Genomic DNA, 18,352 nt, shown 5'->3' on the forward strand with positions numbered 1-18,352 from the left:
AATGAAGAGAAGAAATTCCTTCAAGTTTGGGAAGAAAGGAGAGTACAGTTTTTGTAAAGACTCCTTTCTTCCACTTCATTTCCTTTCTTACCAATTCTCATACTCCGTATCATTTATCATACCAGGAAACTAATAAAACTCACTTCCTTTCTTTTCTTTTATGACCAAATCTCATCAACCAAACAAAGGCTATCATTATTAAACTCAAATATTAGCAATTTATACTTTATAACTCCATAAGCCCAACTTAAAGTGGTCTTAATATCCTAAGCTCCTACACACTAACTCACCTTTAGTTCTCTACCTCCTTTCTTTCTCCCAAAGCATCACATTTCCAATTTTTTGGGTTGACAAATTTTTATATGTGGCTGGCCACAATGTGTTGGTTGAAATTACTTGATCAGGGGTTGCTTACATGGGTTGTGTGAGGGGTTAGGACTCACTCAGGAGTACCTCGAGTAACCCCGACCGAGTAACTTGAGTAACTCCGACCTCATGGCATGGCCAGAAGAAAAATCCTCTTATTAAAAATAAGTAATAGTGTATTAGATTTATTATTATAATGATGTTTACAAGCGTAACTTTTTTATTGGCTTTTGGCTTATTAGTCTAATTTTTCACTTAATTTTATCAAACAATTTTGTAAATTGATGGCTTTAACAATTAAAATCATAAGCCAATTCGTACAAAAAGTACTTTCAATTGGTCAAATAACACAGTCAAATCGACCAACAATCCGATGCCAACCGTTGATTACCAAACAACTCAATACTGTTTTACTCATTTGCCAAATGTGAAAATAATGTTTGAAAAGCTTAAAGATATTTTTATCCGAAGTGGATATTTTCGAACACTCATCGTACCTACAATTTCTACATTTGAAGAATAAAAAAAAGGGGGGGAAATAAAAAACATCAGACGAAAATTAACAAGAGAGAGAAGTATACGCCATTTTTAATCCATCAATTGCTGTAAGTTTTCTTCCATTTCTTCGAATTTGATTTTCGCAGCGTCAATTTGTTGAATCTAGGGTTTTTATAGTTTTATTATTTTGGTGATGATTTTATGGCAAGCTGCAGCTTTTTAGGGTTTATGTAGATTAATTTGATTTTGACAATTTAATGATTAGTTTTTTTGTTTTCTATATCATTTCAAATGATTATAATTCATTTTGGTATCTGCAATTAGTTGAATTTCGTAATTTTCCCTTGAATTTCCTTGTTGTTAATTCGATTTTGGTGTTTTATAGTTAATTTTGAAATTGTTGCTGTGAAAAGCTGTTTGAAAATCTGGACATACTTCATGAAATGCTGATTACCTTGGTGTTGGGTGCTCAAAGCTGTGTATTTTGGCAGTATGGTGTATACTCCTTATCTTGTTTAGCAGGACTAATCTTAATTTGACAGTATTATGTAATAATTTATCCCGGGTGGTGGGCGTGCTCAGCCGGGGGTGGGGTGGTAGCATGATAGAGAGTGGAAGGTTAACTGTCATTTTCTTGAATTGCACCTGGATAGTAAAATTATCTTGAATTCCTAAGTTATGTTGGATTAGGGATGAAAGTGTCAAACAACTAGTTTGCTTAATCTAGTTTTCAGGGTTATACAATGGTTATATGTTTTACAGTTTAGGGTTTGTGATGGTTTTTGACCGAGTGGAGTTTGATTTTTAGAGCTACATCAGTTTTCCATACATCAACGTTCTGTTATTAGCAATTGATAAATTTAGGAGTTACATACACAACAAGGTACTAAACTTTGGCAAATGTATCAATTAAGGTACTGAACTTTCATTTGTATCAAATAGAGTACGATAACCTTGACTGTAGGTAAACTTTCCGTTTGCCACTGATTGTAACCGGTTAAATACAATTTCCTTAAAAAAAAAAAAATTTATTTCTGAAAATTAAAAAAAAAAAAAAAAAAAAAACCTCACACCTAGACATGAACCCAGCTCGTTCAACTTTCTCTTTCTTTCCTTTAATGGTGGACAAGCCATTCCTAATAGTCTAATACCATACTTCATAATCTCACAACCACCCACAATGATCTAAAATTGAAAACATTATATTCGAAAATTAACAAGAAATTACCCACAAAATAAAACATTAGATCTGAAAATAAACCAGATTACAAAGAAAAAAAATCTAAAAATATGCCCATTGCAAACCAGCCCAGCCCCGTCCCCCCCCCCACCCAGGCACTCACCGCATGAACTACGTACAACCGTCGGCCCTCCCCTACCCCTGACCCTTTTATCTTCCCCCTTTATTTCCAAAAAAAAAAAAAAAAAAAAAAAAAAAAAAAAAAAGCACCATACCCACCTCAAATTCCAACCATAACCACCAAAATTTCACCCCATATCTACCCAAGACCCAACCCTAACCACAGAAACTCACCCCAGTCATTCCCAATCAGCCCAAAACCCTAAAACTCGTAAAATATAATTAGAAAGAGGAGAGGAGTAGAAGCGGCGGCGGTGTACACGGGTGGCGTTGTTCTACAGTGGGGGAGGCCGACTTTTTAATTTTATATAAAGGAGAGTGGATTTGAAGTTGATGATGAATGAAGATGAAAACCCAGAAGTTGGAAGAGGGAGAAATTAAAAAGATTTCATTTTTTTAATTTTATTTACAATGTTAAGTGGTTAAAGAGAGAGAAATTAAAAATATTTTGTTTTCTTTTATTTTTGTACAATGTTAACTGGTAATATTAGGTAAAAGGGAGAGTTTACCTGTTTCAGTACTCAAACTGATACAAATGAAACTTTAGTACCTTATCTGATACATTTGCCAAAGTTCAGTACTCTCTAGTGATATTAACTCATAAATTTAGTGGTGATCGGGGGAGCATATTGATGCAAATATGTGAAATAAGGTGGATGATAGGCTTCTGTTCTCTGTTTAATGGACATCTATGGTTATTTAAGGCTATTAAGAGATGGAACCGTAGAGATTTGTTTAAGCAGCGTTTTTATTTGATTTGCTTGGACTAACACAAAATGTATTTATTATTCATTTTTCCTCCCATACTGATTTACATTCAATTTGGCTGTTGTACACTACTTGTATGAGGTAGAGGGCATTTCACCATTATAGTAGAATTTTTTGTTTACCTTGGTAGTTAAGTAGTTTGGTACTACGTTGTCTAGTTCTATGGGTTAATTGGATAGCCTGATGACTTTTTACGCTTTCACATTTCTATGTAGGACTAAGATTATATTTGTCTCACCGCTATGGATTCTAACCCGTCCTCGCCAACCCAAGAAAGTAATGAAATGAAGGCTGAATTTCGCAAGATTACCAATGACACTGCCAATCGGAAATATAGGCGTCACTCCCCAGTTTCTGGATCTTCTGATGAAGATGGTTAGTTTTTTTAAAAGTTGCTTTATCATTTGCTCTTGTCTGGGATCATGTTGTTTGAAAGTTATGAAGGAATTATCATGCATTCATGCAGGAGATCCCAACCTAAACAAATACATAATAATTGGTTCCTATCTCTATTTCTTCTTCCCCGATCCTTATACCTATGATTTCTTGTCATGCTTGTTTCTCAGATAACATAGATGCATTCAACCCTATTAGTCCTTCAAGGATTGTGATGGGATAGAATGGACATGTATGATATTCTTTTGCTTTTGTATTGCTTGATCTATGTTTCCTTTTCCTGTATAAAATCATAATGCAATAACATGCATTAATCCCTTCCGGAGAAAGAAACAGTTCCTTTGGGTTTCTTTTAAAATTTTTATTTTAAACAATTTCCACCATTTTGACTTTTGTATTACTATTCACTTGCGGACATGCAACACATCTACCAATTTTATTTATTTTTTTATACTATCTTTTTTATTTAAAACAAATGTTAATATGTAAATTATTATTGGATTAGTCTTAAGGTACATTTTCAAATCGTAAACTTTTATGATTACTTCCTTTGTTTCTTTCTATTGTTACATTTTGACTTTGGTGGTCAACGTATAAAAAGTTTGACTATATAAAATATAAATTCACTATCATAAAGATCATACCTATATCATGTGTGGTGTTGTTGGATTCGTTTTGAAATGAATTTTCAAAATATCATCTTCCAATTTTTTTTCCTCAAAACATATTGAATATATACGTGGTCAAAGATGTGCCTCGGAGACCATAAGGTCAAATTTTAACAATAGAAAAGAAACATAGGAGTATCTACTTAGATATCTATTATCAAAGCTGCGCGTTGCTGTATTTGAAATTTATGTTGACTTTGACATACCAAAAAAAAAGGAAGTATATTCCGTTCAACAGTGTTTTGGTCTCGAGTGGTGGTTTATCTTGTCCGGAAGAGGAATGTAGTATAGCTGTGTTTGCAACCTTTCACCTACCATGTCACCCGTGAGCTTATGCTCTAGATTATACTGATAAGCTAGTTGAGAAGCACTCAAAACTCAAGTTATGTCTGGAGTAGCTTGAAGTAGTTTTTCAGCTAGTTATGAATCTTTTATTATATTAAAAAAATACCCTATGAACTTGCCATTTGCCCATTTCAGTTAGCTTGGTCATGCCAATCACACTTAAAAAAAGTGACCTGAGATGCTAAAGGAGCAAGACTCTAAGACTGATTGACTTATAGTCTGGTAGCCTCTCTCTCTCTCTCTCTCTCTCTCTCTCTCTCTCTCTCTCTGGGAGTGTAGAAGTAATCTAGTTTTTATTTCCTACTAAGTGTAATGGAAATTGATTCAAATTTCATTGTTTTGCTTTGAAACATGGTTTATAGTCAACAGAGAATGAAAACTTCCAATATAATGCAGTTGAATACTTTCATTTACATCAACGAGGCTGGCAACGATTGTTTTCATTTTAGTACATTGGGAAGCTTTGCAGTCATTACCTTTTGAGCTTTTCTCATAAGATCTTGAATATAATGGAATCTCTCTCTCTCTCTCTGTCTCTCTCTCTCTCTCTTTCTCTCTCTCTCTCTCTCTCTCTCTCTCTCTCTCTCTCTCTCTCTCTCTCTCTCTCTCTCTCTTTCAAATTAATAATTTATCTATATTTCCAAAGTGTGTCCCTATTATTCCAACCGAGCTCCTATGTCATAGAATCTTGCATCATGAAGGAATGAAGGTTTGTTACTTGGTTATGCATTGATATCTGATCCTTATTCCTAGCTTTGTGTATTATGGAGCAAAGTATAAAGATAAAAATTATTGAATTTTTTTAATTGTTATGTAAAAAAGCAGTATATAGCTTTATATTTATAACATACTTATTATATTATCATTATTATTGTTATTATTAATTTTGGGACTAAGGCTTTATTGTTGTTGTTGTTGTATGCTCTTCATACACTTGGGTCATTTGCTTATGGCAAGAGTTTTCCTTCCTACCATCTCATTGATTTTTTTGAAACATTGGAGAGGTCAATAAGTCAATGCGTGTAAACTTTTACTATTCTTTGCATTGATGCACAGTATGTGTATTGAACATTTGAACTTGTAAGTGGTGCTCAGTAGGTTATAGTGTAGTTTGTATATGATGTGGAAACTGTCTCTTTTTGTAAATGAACTTTCTAAATGCTGTCCATTGACTGTTTGAACAGTGAGTGCAATTTCTTGATTGTTGCACGTAAGAATTAGTTGTGGACAGCCGTACAGGTGTACACTCTTACCTGAGGCTTTGTTTATCCCTCTTTAATTTATGTGCTATGTGTAATGTAGTAGGTCCTTTCTTATCATTCTGGAACATCTTTCTTGATTATGATGTACCCTGCCCTATTTTAACTTCAAAGTGCTGCCATGGTAAATGTTGCCTAAGAAGAACATCTTAGTTTAGTTATACCATTGCATGTCTAGCCGGAGTGTGTAATGTAGTTTTATTTTTATCAGTGACCAATTTTAAAATTTCAGGGAGCCCGAAACGTGATCACAGCTCAAGAGCCAATAATGAGAGAAGAAACAATGATAAAGTGGATGACAGAAGATCCAGCCGGAGCCAACATGGTCGTGGCAGTGATTCATATAGACATTCGTCAAGAGGTGATAGACATGATGATCACTCTAGGTATGGGAAGCATGCAGATGAAGACGACAGAAGTCTTGCAAAATCATCTGTTCGGTCAGGACGAGAGTCCAGAGAAGGCACTAATTCTGATAATAGAGATCGAGAAAGTGACTATAATAGGTCTAGAGACCGCTACAAGGATGTGGACAGGTATGCAAGAGGTAGGTCTGATAGGACCAGGTATGATGGGAGGCGTGGAGATAGGTTTGATGACCGTGATAGGCATTCTAGGGATAGAGATTATCACCAAGATGAGAAGAGGGAGTACAGGAGTTCTAGGGGGCACAGCTCAAAGAAGGAAACTAGTGACATGAAGGATTTAGAAGGTTCAAAGTTCAACCAGGAGAAGAGTAATAATGAGGGGCTTGACAGACTTGAAGATAGGCATGTTAGAGCTAGAGGGAGGTCCGAAGAAAGATCTGCTTTTGTGAGTGAAGCTTCTAAAAGGACTAAGTTCAGCTTCGGCAGTGATGACAAGAAAGGTGTGAGTTCTTATATAATTTTCCTCGGCTTAGGCTGTTAGTCCTTGTCATTTGAAGTTTCTTAAAACATTAAAATTGCTGCAGATGAAAGGCAATCATCAGGTTCGAAGCAAAGTGAGGATTTTGCGGCTAAAGTATCACCTGAGCAAGGTCTTGTTTCTGGTGATGAGTCTGCTACAAGCGTGGATGCTGCTAAAGTTGCTGCCATAAAAGCTGCTCAATTAGGTAAGTGCAAATCTTTGAAGCTATTTGTAGAACTTAAAGTTATACCAAGTAACATTAAGGCAGTTTTGTGATAATTTAGGCTTAAATTACAATTAACATTGGCTTGGACTATTTATGGGGCATTTATTTGTTACTAATCCGTAAACCTTAATCATTGTCTTTGAGCCTCGGCATTTGATTTGGCAGAATAAGGAAATTATGAAATACGGATGAGTCATATTAGGTTGTTTTACATAGCTGGCAACTGTTCCTACTGTCATGGTTGTTCCATGCTTTTCTCCCATTGTCCTAGAGCATTTCTTTTCTAACTGTTAATTTCTAAAGTATGATACGCTGCATCCATTTTTTATGATAGGTGGATTGTAGTGTAAGTAAACTTTTTCTGGGAAGGGAAGTAGGCTGTTTATGTATGCCAGAAAATATAGCTTATTTTTGTTATATTTGTATACTGCTATAGTGCTATGTATTTTTTGGAAATTTGGCTGTAAATGATGTTATTGAATGCAGTTAATCAGAACCTTACAAGTACGGGGTTCATGACTGCTGATCAGAAAAAGAAGCTACTATGGGGAAATAAAAAGAGCACCGCTACTGAAGAGGTACTTCTCAATTTTTCTTTTTTTTTTTTGGTCAAGATTTCTTTTTTCATTGATTGGCTTCTGTTTTGTAAATTTGGTGCTTGTTATGATATCTAATCGTGGTAGTTGATTAGTTCTACGCCTATCTACTTTTGATAGCAGGAAGATGGAATTGGATTATGATCAAATTTTGGCTGTCTGATTATCATTTGTGTTATTTATTTAAGTTGTACGGTCTTAAAAAAAATCCACTTGCCTTGTAACTTCTCTCGTTTATGCATAGGCAAGTAAGGCAACCCTAATCACATTAGGCTTGTCATATCTTTTTAATTTTTGAGATGGCACTCGTATGTTCAATTGAGGATGTTGAATTACTGATAGTGAATAGTGATGAGTACTTCAGCAGTTCACAATCCCAGTTCCCTGATCGAAAGGGGCCATGATATATGCTGTTTATTTATGATTCACCTTCTTTGCTGCTTATATATTGTTTTGGTGAATGCTTTTTTATGAAAACAGCCTAGTCATCACTGGGATACATCTCTTTTTTCTGATCGCGAACGACAAGAGAAGTTCAACAAACTCATGGTAATTCTTCTTTTTGCAATATTCTCGCACCAGGCTACATTTTGGTTATAAAATAATTTAATGGAAAGATAATCTTGGCATAGTAAGTTAGTAGATTGTAGATACTCAAGCATGATGTTTTCTCAATTAGTATTCTTCACTAACACAGTTTTAGAGTCTGAGGTTGCCTTGGTACATATGGCCAATTGTAGGGTGTGAAGGGCGAAGTGAAGGCGGACACGAAACCCCCGAGCAGTCAAGATGCAGAGAAGCAGAGAGAGCAGCTTCAGCTGGATCTAGAGAAGCAATACACTGCTGGACTCCGACGAAGAGATGGTCGCACTGTAGGGTTAGGTCTCTAAAATCTTACTTGGGTGTCTCTCTTACAGCTGAGACATTATTCAGCCAATTAATATTTATCGTTTGTATGAGAATTTTGTCGAGTGTTGTATTGTGCCGTTTGAAGGTTATGAGAATTCTAGGTTTCTATACAACTATGTCGTATTGCTTTCCTCTGTTTATTAATTGCAGTTCAGTGAATTGTTGTTCTTTTCAGATTTGTGCTTCATTAGGCTGACTGTTTAGATCACAAAGTTGCCGATAATGTTTCTGCTGTAGAGTTTGGACTTATATAAATCGAAGCAAACTAATTTTGATAGGTCTCTAGGGAAAAAAAAAACACCCTCGTGACTAGAAACGGTTCAGGACTAGGTTATCCTGTGTCAATCTTGGCTGGTTAGAGGCGACTTAGAGCTGTTCTGGACTTCTCTGATACTCTGATTACTCGCTGCAAATAATAGTTATACACTGATTTGTCCATGTATGCAGCTTATTAAGTGGATACCTATAGAACTCATCGAGACGTGCAATGTAGATGGCTTGGGCTTGTTGTCACCCCTACATCTGATCTTAATACGGAGTACTTAATAATAAGATAATAAGATGTGCAAGTACTCGCATACTTAGATGATTTATAATACTGTATAAAAATTGTTGGATGTAGATGTAGTAGCTCCACTAGTCCAGTGGTTCTGATAGAGGCATTATAATTTATAAGGTTTTGAATCTAAAAGAATATTCTTGTTACATTATAGATGGGAACTTAATAAAATGGCAATACACTAATATGTTCAATTTTAAAAATAACCCTTTATTTTTTATTTTTTTTTGTGCTTTTATTACTAGGCACCACTTTGTTTACAACAATTTGTCATATAAAACACTTTTCTGATCAGTTGCAACTTGAGTTTGATTCTAAATGATGCATGTATAAAGCTAGAATCTTGAGGGGTTAGGTAGGAATGAGGTTATAATGAATCTTGTTGTCCACACTCCAAGATTGACGAAATTTCATGTGTTTTTTTTTTTTAATTTCGAGATTACCCCTTATTAAGTTATCACAACCCGAACGACCTTTAATTATGATCCAATCTCGGAGATAGAATTATCTAGTTAATCATTTCTCTAACACCTCTATCCCTAAAACGGGTAACAATTTGATTTTAGCATCGTTTTTAAATTTTTTATCAATAGTGTTCATAATAAATCTTCACTATTTGTCTATCTTCATTTTTATATCTCCCACCTTATAATTTTATAGTGTATAATTAAGTGAGCTATATATACTACTACGGAATATTATTTTAAAATGAGTTATAGAAATCTTGCGTGTTAATTTATGAAAGAGCAAGTATCAAATTTAATTTCACAATTTCAAATGTTTTAAGTCAATGATTGAAAGTAGTGATGTTTAAGATTGAAAATGTATTAAATGATAAAACCCAATCTTAGATCCCATTAACCCCAACATTGACACACACAAAGTAGTTTTAGTTTTGTTTAATAAACAAAGGACAACACAAAATTACAATTATTGTAAGAGCATTATAAATCTATAATGCCTAATACTTTTGTGCCTAAAAAACTAAATTAGTGGTAATTAGGGGACAGAATATTCTCTAATCAGCTTATATTTCTCTAATTAAGCATGCAATTTGTAAAGAGACTGATCGAATCAATGGAAACATAAAGCTATTTTGTTGTGCTCCCCAAAAGCTCAAACATGAAAATTTTATTCCCTAAACCAATAAAGAAGCTAGATTCATACATAAATAAACAAAAAATATTTTACTTTAATTGTTGTGGGAATTTTTAATTACAAATGAATATATTGAATGCTCTATATCATAAAGATGCACTAACCAATAAAGTAGTACTAGTAGTTAAGAGCTTAAGATAATTTAATATGGTGGACTAGGGAGCCTACATAACGGGTTTCCAATCTTCAGTCTCGAGTACCACTCTTAAGACTTTAATATAGTTTGTATAGACAAATCGGCATTTGTCATGATTTAAGTCAGAAGAATCTTTTTAGGTTTTAGTTTAATTATTGGTGACATCTAACTTGCAATTTTTTTTTCCCTTCAGTTTAATTGGGTGGAATGCTTTGGGTGCTAATGTTATGGCCAACTCTATGTGTTATTTTTCCAGAGTGGATTTCCATGGAATCATGTTGATATCATCACAGCATATTATGTCTAAAGTACTATAATTTGGAGCACCTGAATCCATATATTCCCTTCACTTTATATTATATCTCTTTCTTTTTTGCCAGATATTTTTTGGTGCTAGTAGTAATTATTGTTTTACTTTCTTTGAATTATTTGAATTTGAATAACACAATTTTTATGTGTTTTCATTAATCAAAGCATTTATCCTATGGATAAGGCCGGTTACATGAATTAAGATTTTATCTCCTATACGGCTATACTTACTCACCATGATCTTCAGCTTTCATTCCCTTCTAACCAATGTTATATGTTCCTACAAACCTAACTTCTTCATGCCTTTCTTAACTCTTTTCAGCCAAGTCATATTTGATCTTCCTCAGCTTCTTCAGAGATTTATTTCTTTGATCTCAACTCTTCACTTACCTTACGGGTACTTTTTCCAAAATTTGATTGACATATCCAAACCAATGCATCAATCATATCTTATTTTGTCCTTAATGTCGCTACTCTTAACTCTCTTTCTAATATCTTCGTTTCCTATTCTATCTTTTAGTTGGGAGTTATACACGGTAAGTATTTATGGTCCAACTTTATTCAAAAGAAGCGGAGAAAGTATTTTGTAGTTCTTATGTAATCTGACTATGTACGTAATTGATTGTAACTGTAGATGACGAAGCATAGGTGATCAAGCACATATATCAACCATGCAATTATGCAAATGAAAAGATAAATGATGTTTTTTTTTTAGTTAGGAATTAATTCATATCATTTGATAATGAAAGCAGTGTTTTCTAGATGAAAAGGGCATTTTCTCAGCATCAAATTAAGGCCAAACGTTTATAATATGCGCACCAAATTTATGATCCAAGAAATCAGACGTCCTAGTCGTACGTCCAACTACATGCCATTGCCCATTGGCCCTTAAGGTATCGAGTAATAGTCTTTCTAAGCAAGTTGTAAGAAATTAATTTCACTATATTATTATTATTATAGCTTAACCTTTTGATCTAAACTTGAATTCAAATACCAACTCTATATAATTTGAGTTAGTGTTTATTCTTTTCTAGATTAATAAATATTTCTTTATGGTGGTCAAATTTCCAAACTTTGAATATAATTAAATAAAGATTAAGGAATATGTCTTAGGGTCTGTTTTCTTACATTGAAATTCAGTTCAGCTCAGTTCAGTTCAGCTCTTAATTTCCTTCTCTTATAAAATATTCATTTCAGTTCAGCTCTTAATTTCCTTCTCTTATAAAATATTCATTTCAGTTCAGCTCTTAATTTCCTTCTCTTATAAAATATTCATTTCAGTTCAGTTCAGTTCAGTTCAGTTCAGTTCAGCTCAGTTCAGTCAATGAGAACAGACCCTTATATGTATTTGCAAAATATATACGTATATTTTATCAAAGAGTAACAAAATAAGTCAAACAGCTACGTAGAAAATTGTAACATGTAATTTGTTTTAGTAATAAAAGAATGACAAAGATATAAATAATATTTTTCTTTCAAAAAAAAAAAAGATATAAATAATATTTTAATTAACGTCTATCAGTAAAAATTACATTAAATGCTAGCTACTCGCATTAGCACAATTAATTATGAATTTATGATGATTGGAGGTTTATAGTGGAGCCTATGTCATAATTAAACAAATACTAAGCTTATATGTAGAGCTAAATTAGAGACCACTAATTTATACAACCTCTTTATTTTCTCCATCATAACAAATGCTAAAATTATGATAAATGGCCACTTAAATTAAAGTTTCTTTAGCAACTAAATCGACAAAGCATTGCTTTAGCACATGGATATGGGTTATGGCTTTCATCCCTCTTTACACAATGAAAATTAAGAAAATGTGGTGGATTCAAAGGATTTGGACTTTTTAAGTCAATTCTCTCTTTGCACATAATTTGATTTATATGTGTTTCCAATAATAGGACTTGTCACAATTCAAGGACAACAACTAGTCCTTGCACTATCTTCTTCTTCTCTAACTTAACTTAGCTTTTTATAACCTATTGCTTACTTTGAATGATTTCCATTTTAGTTATTCATCATTTTGTCTTTGGTTCTATAAAGACGTAAAGTCATTGTTTATCTATTCGAATCTTTTATACTTTATATATCTTTAAATTGTTAAAAACGGCCGTAAAGGCCCGTGAACGAAAACTTTAATGTGTACAACTCCTTTATAACATAAGGAGGGATACATGCATCTCCCGTCTAATGAATCAAGTACACATTTACTTTCTTCATTTTGTTTTAACCACAACATAATTCTGTTTAGAAAGTTACAACGTTATTGTAACATTACTTTATTTGACGAATGATTCTACAGTATTTATCTAACGAACGAGTTGTGAATTTTAGCTGACTAAAGTTTCTACATGATGTAATTAAAAAACGACTTTCAATTTAAACTACTGAGTACTACATTATTTGTCCTTCGTGACTCTTCAGATTGCGGGATACTTAGAGTCCCCACATCGGAACAAAAGGACAGAATGTTAACACAACAAGGTCCCAAGTACACGTCTACACAGTCACACAGAGTTTTTTTCAGCAAATTTCCACTCTACGACTTTGCGGTGGCTGTTAATTTTGGTGTTTGGTGAGACTCACACTCCAAGTTTCAGGTGACTTTCCTTTTTCACATTTTCTCTTTATAAAAAATTACACCATATAGTACGGAGTATAAACTGACAAAACACAAAATAACCCAATTTCTAGCTCAATTTATCCATCTTCTTCCTTCTTTTTCTGGGTTATTTTTCTGGGTTTCATTCATTTTTGTGATTCTTCTTATACTAGTGTCAAATTTTCCTTATTTATAGCCCTTTTTTTCTCCAAGATTTATGCTTTATTTAATCTAACAGCAGAATTTTACAGATTTGAGCATCTGGGGTTTGCAATTAATTTACCATTATCTTGTTTGATTCATCAAATCTTTGTTTTTGGTCTGTTTCACAAGCTTGAAACAAAATCATCCACATTACTTTTGATTATTTTAGTCATATTTATTGCCCACTATGCTGTGATTGGTGTCCCTATATAATTTCTGTTATTAAAGTTGGTGTCAAATTCACTGTATCCAGATACCCTTTAGCATTTATGCAGCAGCTCACTAATTATTTGTTACATGTCCTGTGTTAATATTCTTTAACTATTACTCTTTCCGTCCTATTATATAGTTCGTGATTCATTTTTCACGGGAGTTAAGAAAAGTCTAATGTCAGTAGATTCTTTAATTTGTAGTTAAATCCGTGTCGGTCAAGGTATCTATAGATTGCCTCTCATTAAAACGACTTTGTTAAGGTTTTTCACTAGATAAATTCCTATTATCTAGCTGACCCCTCATCAAATTATTAAGATTGCTTAGATTTTGCTCCCACTTAGAAAGTTGGGAGTATTATATACAAGTATAGTACATTGTGCAATCACTTGGTACAATAAATTCTCAGATCTTGCACAATATTCTTTTATTATTGATTAGTATACTATTATATGATATACTATTTGATTCAAGTCCAATGCTATTCTTCTTGATATCTTGTTTCTCATTCATCTTTGTTGTCAAGTCTTTGTTAACAATTAAACTAACAAAGATGAGACTACTATCTCCCTTTTTCTGGGTAGAATTATCCAAGTCCCTTATGTGTTATATTAGAAAGAGGGGGCTTGTTTTTGGTGTTTTTGAGGCTACTTATTTGAGTCCAGTGAGAAAAGTTCATACAGTTGAGTTTGTTGAAGTGAAGGATGAGGGAATATCAGTTTTGGATTTGCCAGACTTGACCTTGGATATGATTCTAGACCGGCTTTCGCCGGCTGATTTGTGTAGCTTGTCTGGGGTGTGTAGAGAGTTGAGAGGAAAATGTAGGAGTGGTCATATGTGGGAGAAACATATGAAGAGCAAATGGGGAAGAGTGATTGGTAATGCTGCTCTTGTGAAATGGCATGAACATATGGCCCTTAATAAGAGGAGATTTTCCTTAGGTGGTAGCAGCAATGGAGGGATTATTTGGAATATTTTTAGTTTGTGGCCATTTTCATCATTGATTAGGCCAAAATTGATAGGTAGAAGTGAGCTTAAGGGTTCTTTACCACCTGATTCAATCATGGGTTGGTATCTTTCTCTTGAAAGCGGCGAGTTCTGGTTCCCAGCTCAGGTCTATAATCGTGAGGTATACACACGAATTTTGTATAGAATTGCATATAGCATATTGTAGAGGCATGTTTAGCTGTTTTTTGTTCATTTGTTTATATAATCAACTAAATCAAGCATAGATTGTAGACCTAAACAACTTCTGTTATTGCAGAATGGACATGATGGATTTGTGCTGTCATGTTATGATGCTGAACTTAGCTACAACTCCAAATCAGACACTTTCCAAGCTAGGTAAGATATATATATGGTAGAGAGTTATCAAATTCTTACATAACTTGACCTTGAATTTTATATTTTGAGTAAAAAATTGTTGGGTCTGATAAGTTTAATTGGGAGAGTTTGTTAATGGAATTGCTTTTCTTATGTTGTTAAGGTATACCCTGCATGGCCGAAAGACCGTAGAGGAAAACATATCCTGGAGTAGAATCAGAGCTCCACCTGTTGATAATCCTGCATATGAGCTTCATGTGTCTGATTGTTTAGATGATTTGAAGCCAGGAGATCATTTAGAAATTCAGTGGAGAAGAAACAGAGAATATCCATATGGTGTGTTCACCGCGCTTTTTGTATCCTGAATGTGTAGTCGAAAGCATTAACATCTTGAAGAATTTACTATTTGCAAACTTTTTCTTTGTTCTTTGATTCTAATCATTTACTGTTAATGTGTTACAGGCTGGTGGTATGGAGTTGTTGGTCACCTGGATTCATGCACCAGGAATGAATATCATTGCATATGTCATGATAGTGGTAAGGAACTCATACAGTCATACCGTACCTTGTTATCTGGTTTTATGATGAATCTTTCTTTTTAATATTGTGATTTGTGATTCTATCATTGGTAGTTGAAGTTTCTAATCTGATTGCCACCTTTATTAGCAACTGAAATAGGACATTTAAGCTAGCAAAGCTGTTCAAGAAAGTCCATTACTTTGAGAATTGGCAACCTTGTCTTGCTTGCTTTGATGTAGTTGACCACTCCTGTTCACTTCACTTATTGGCTATATTCTTATAGGTCTAATTTGTCTAAATTCAGCTGATTGACTTGAGCATGGCTGATAGGCATAACCAAACTTTGAATTTGTTGTAGTTTCTAAGAAAGATAAGTTCGCATTTAAACTTGTTTAAGCCACCAAGCGTGCGACTTGGGAGCATATAGGTGGTAGTGGTCCAACATGGTGGCCATCCATGTTTTCTACTGTAGGTGACACTCTCCCTCTCTAGAGACTGCTACCAGCAACGACTTATGGGTCAAGGGCTGGTCATTTTCTAAACAGATTAAGGCATATGTGCTTATAAATTTTGTTTAAGCTCTTTGCTCTATTTTTTTTTTTTTTTTTTTTTTTTTTTTGTAAATTTAGTGGCAGTTGCCCTATACTGGGATTTAAGTGTAGACGTCGTAGTGTCACACTATGCTATTAGCACATCTACTGCAAAGTCATTTTTGGCGGAATACTTTTGGGTCATGTGAACTCTATCTGTACACGAGGTCTTTAAAATGACCAAATTCTTGGAGACTATACTTCCTACCTTCTACTCCTATTTAGATCTTAGTGATGGAAAATTTTAGGTTGTGGCCAATGTAATCCTAAGGCTGTGATAGTGTAGTCTCTTCAGTCTTCACGTTCTTTATAATAGCACGAACTGTTTTTTACTGTTTGGTTTCCCCTTTGTTGGAGAGAACAGAATTGCTTTTTTTCTTTTTTTATCATCACTTGTATGTGCTATGCAGCAGTCATCACTTAAGAATCGGTTGAATATCTCCTGTCATTTCTTGGATAGTTGATTTAACTTCATTCTTTTATGCTAACAGACACAGTGACACTAGAGTTTAATCAATACGCCCCTGACTCAAGATGGAGGAGAATGAATGTCAATAGGAAGAATCATCGAGAAGAAGGAAACGAGGGTGATGGCTTCTATGGAGGAATCAGAAAAATATACAGTGAAGAAGAGATCACCATTTGGAAAAGCTTATGGCCGACCAAGGTCCTAAACTAGCAGACAGCTTTTTTACTCTTTAATACCAGTTACCTTTAGAAGTGTAAGTACCACATTCTTCAGATGGTAACAATGTCAGATGAAAATGCAAAAGTTGGCCTTTGTTTCTCTATTTGATATGTGCAAAGGCGTTGTACAGATTGATTTATACTGTATTTGTACCATACATCCCAAAAACAAACTTTTGAGTGTGCTGTGTGCATCTAGTTACAATTTGGTGTTGTATTTCCGTTTTGTATAAACTGAAATGATCAAGAATTCTCGTTGATCAGAGGTTCCAAAATTTTCCTGCACGTTATGCTAGTCTGTGTATATGCACGCGCGCACACACGCAAACACAGCACTCTCGTGCTGTTTGGAGCCTAAAACTAAGGCTGAAAGATCATAATATTAGTTAATGGTAAATGATGGAGCATTTTCAACTGAAGTAGACAGAACAATAACATGGTATGATGATAGGCAATTAGGTACTATTACTAGGAAAAACTAGAATTAAAATGAACAGAGTTCTCAAGTAAATTCTGGAAACTGGGAAAATTTGTTGAAGATTCCAAATCTTTGTTGTTTTGTTTTGTGCAAATAAATTGTTGGTTTGTTATTGGGGACCCAAGAAAAGGTCTCTTCATCCACTTTCCATCCAGTTTCCTTACATTTTTGTCAAAATTAATGTGGTTTGACCTAGTCAAAGGTCAATGCAACAACAAAGCAAATTCTTGTGATTTTTTGTGCAAATTGCAACTTTGGTCTAAGATATTCTAGATTCTTAAGTAGCAAAACTGTAATTTGATTAAATAGCTTGGGAAATGTAATTAGCTTTGTTGTTCAAGTCATACTTTCAAAGTGACTAACAAGAAATTCAAGTCAAATTTTGTTTAGTGATTTAATGCACTTTAATTAATTTTAAATTGGATATTGACAAATATGTATGCATGAATTTTATTTCAAGTTGATCTGAATGAAAGGCTACACACAAATGAATGTGACAATATATATGAATAGAATTGGAGGAAAAGGTGTAATAGAAAAGTCTTTATAATTCACCTGTTATTTCAGATTACCAATTATGGAATATATTATAATCTTCAACTTTTTATCCAATGACAAGCTTGATCTTAATTACATACATGCATGATACATGTATAAATTGTTAAATACATTGTGTATATAACCAATGTCATTAGAGCTTTTTTTTCATTTATTAGGGATAGGTGGAGGTTGAATGGTTGATTAGATGTCTTTAATGAATCAAAAGCATCCATTTCATTCGAAAATAAAAATAACTAAATATTACATTTGTTTTGCAATTAAAAAGATTGACACCGGTTTAGCTAGTCGGAGATGTGGGAGTAATAAAGTACCAATTGTTAATCAAATCTACATGTATTTAGTTTTGAGGTGTGTGCTTATGTTGGAATTCTTGATTTTTTAGGAATTATATGTAAGTGCCGTTTGGCTATATTTAATCAATGAAATCTCTTATCTTCTTGTAAAAATTAAAAAAAAAAAAAAGTACCAATTGATAATGAAATTAATCATTCGTTATTTATCAAACCGCCTTACTACGGAGTATATATGAATTTACCTACACTTGACCAATTTTTTTTAGTTACAAGAATAACACAATCTATAATATTATTATGAATAAAGATATATGCAGCCCTTACACCGATTTACTCGTGAATTGCCGAAAAATTCCAAACTTAATACTTAAAAAAGAAGTATATTAAATGCTTATATACAGTCCTTAGGGCTGCCTATAACATTACCCTATTATT

General features: G+C 33.7%; 2 protein-coding genes across 2 annotated transcripts; both read left to right on the forward strand.

The window, feature by feature from the left end:
* Positions 1-853: 853 nt before the first annotated feature.
* Positions 854-8,453, forward strand: LOC145631120 (uncharacterized). Its single transcript, XM_081683210.1, has 7 exons — positions 854-971; positions 3,208-3,367; positions 5,893-6,528; positions 6,613-6,753; positions 7,261-7,352; positions 7,851-7,919; positions 8,111-8,453. Exons 2-7 carry the CDS (start codon positions 3,235-3,237, stop codon positions 8,258-8,260), a joined length of 1,221 nt encoding a protein of 406 aa, XP_081539336.1. The 5' UTR covers positions 854-971; positions 3,208-3,234; the 3' UTR covers positions 8,261-8,453.
* A 4,640-nt stretch (positions 8,454-13,093) lies between these two features.
* On the forward strand, positions 13,094-16,689 carry LOC145632327 (F-box protein At2g26850-like). Its single transcript, XM_081684673.1, has 5 exons — positions 13,094-14,595; positions 14,731-14,810; positions 14,953-15,125; positions 15,252-15,326; positions 16,390-16,689. Exons 1-5 carry the CDS (start codon positions 13,945-13,947, stop codon positions 16,575-16,577), a joined length of 1,167 nt encoding a protein of 388 aa, XP_081540799.1. The 5' UTR covers positions 13,094-13,944; the 3' UTR covers positions 16,578-16,689.
* Positions 16,690-18,352: the final 1,663 nt, after the last annotated feature.

This window comes from Chenopodium album, chromosome 5, assembly GCF_948465745.1.
Source record: "Chenopodium album chromosome 5, dcCheAlbu1.1, whole genome shotgun sequence".
Taxonomy (NCBI): Eukaryota; Viridiplantae; Streptophyta; class Magnoliopsida; order Caryophyllales; family Amaranthaceae; genus Chenopodium; species Chenopodium album.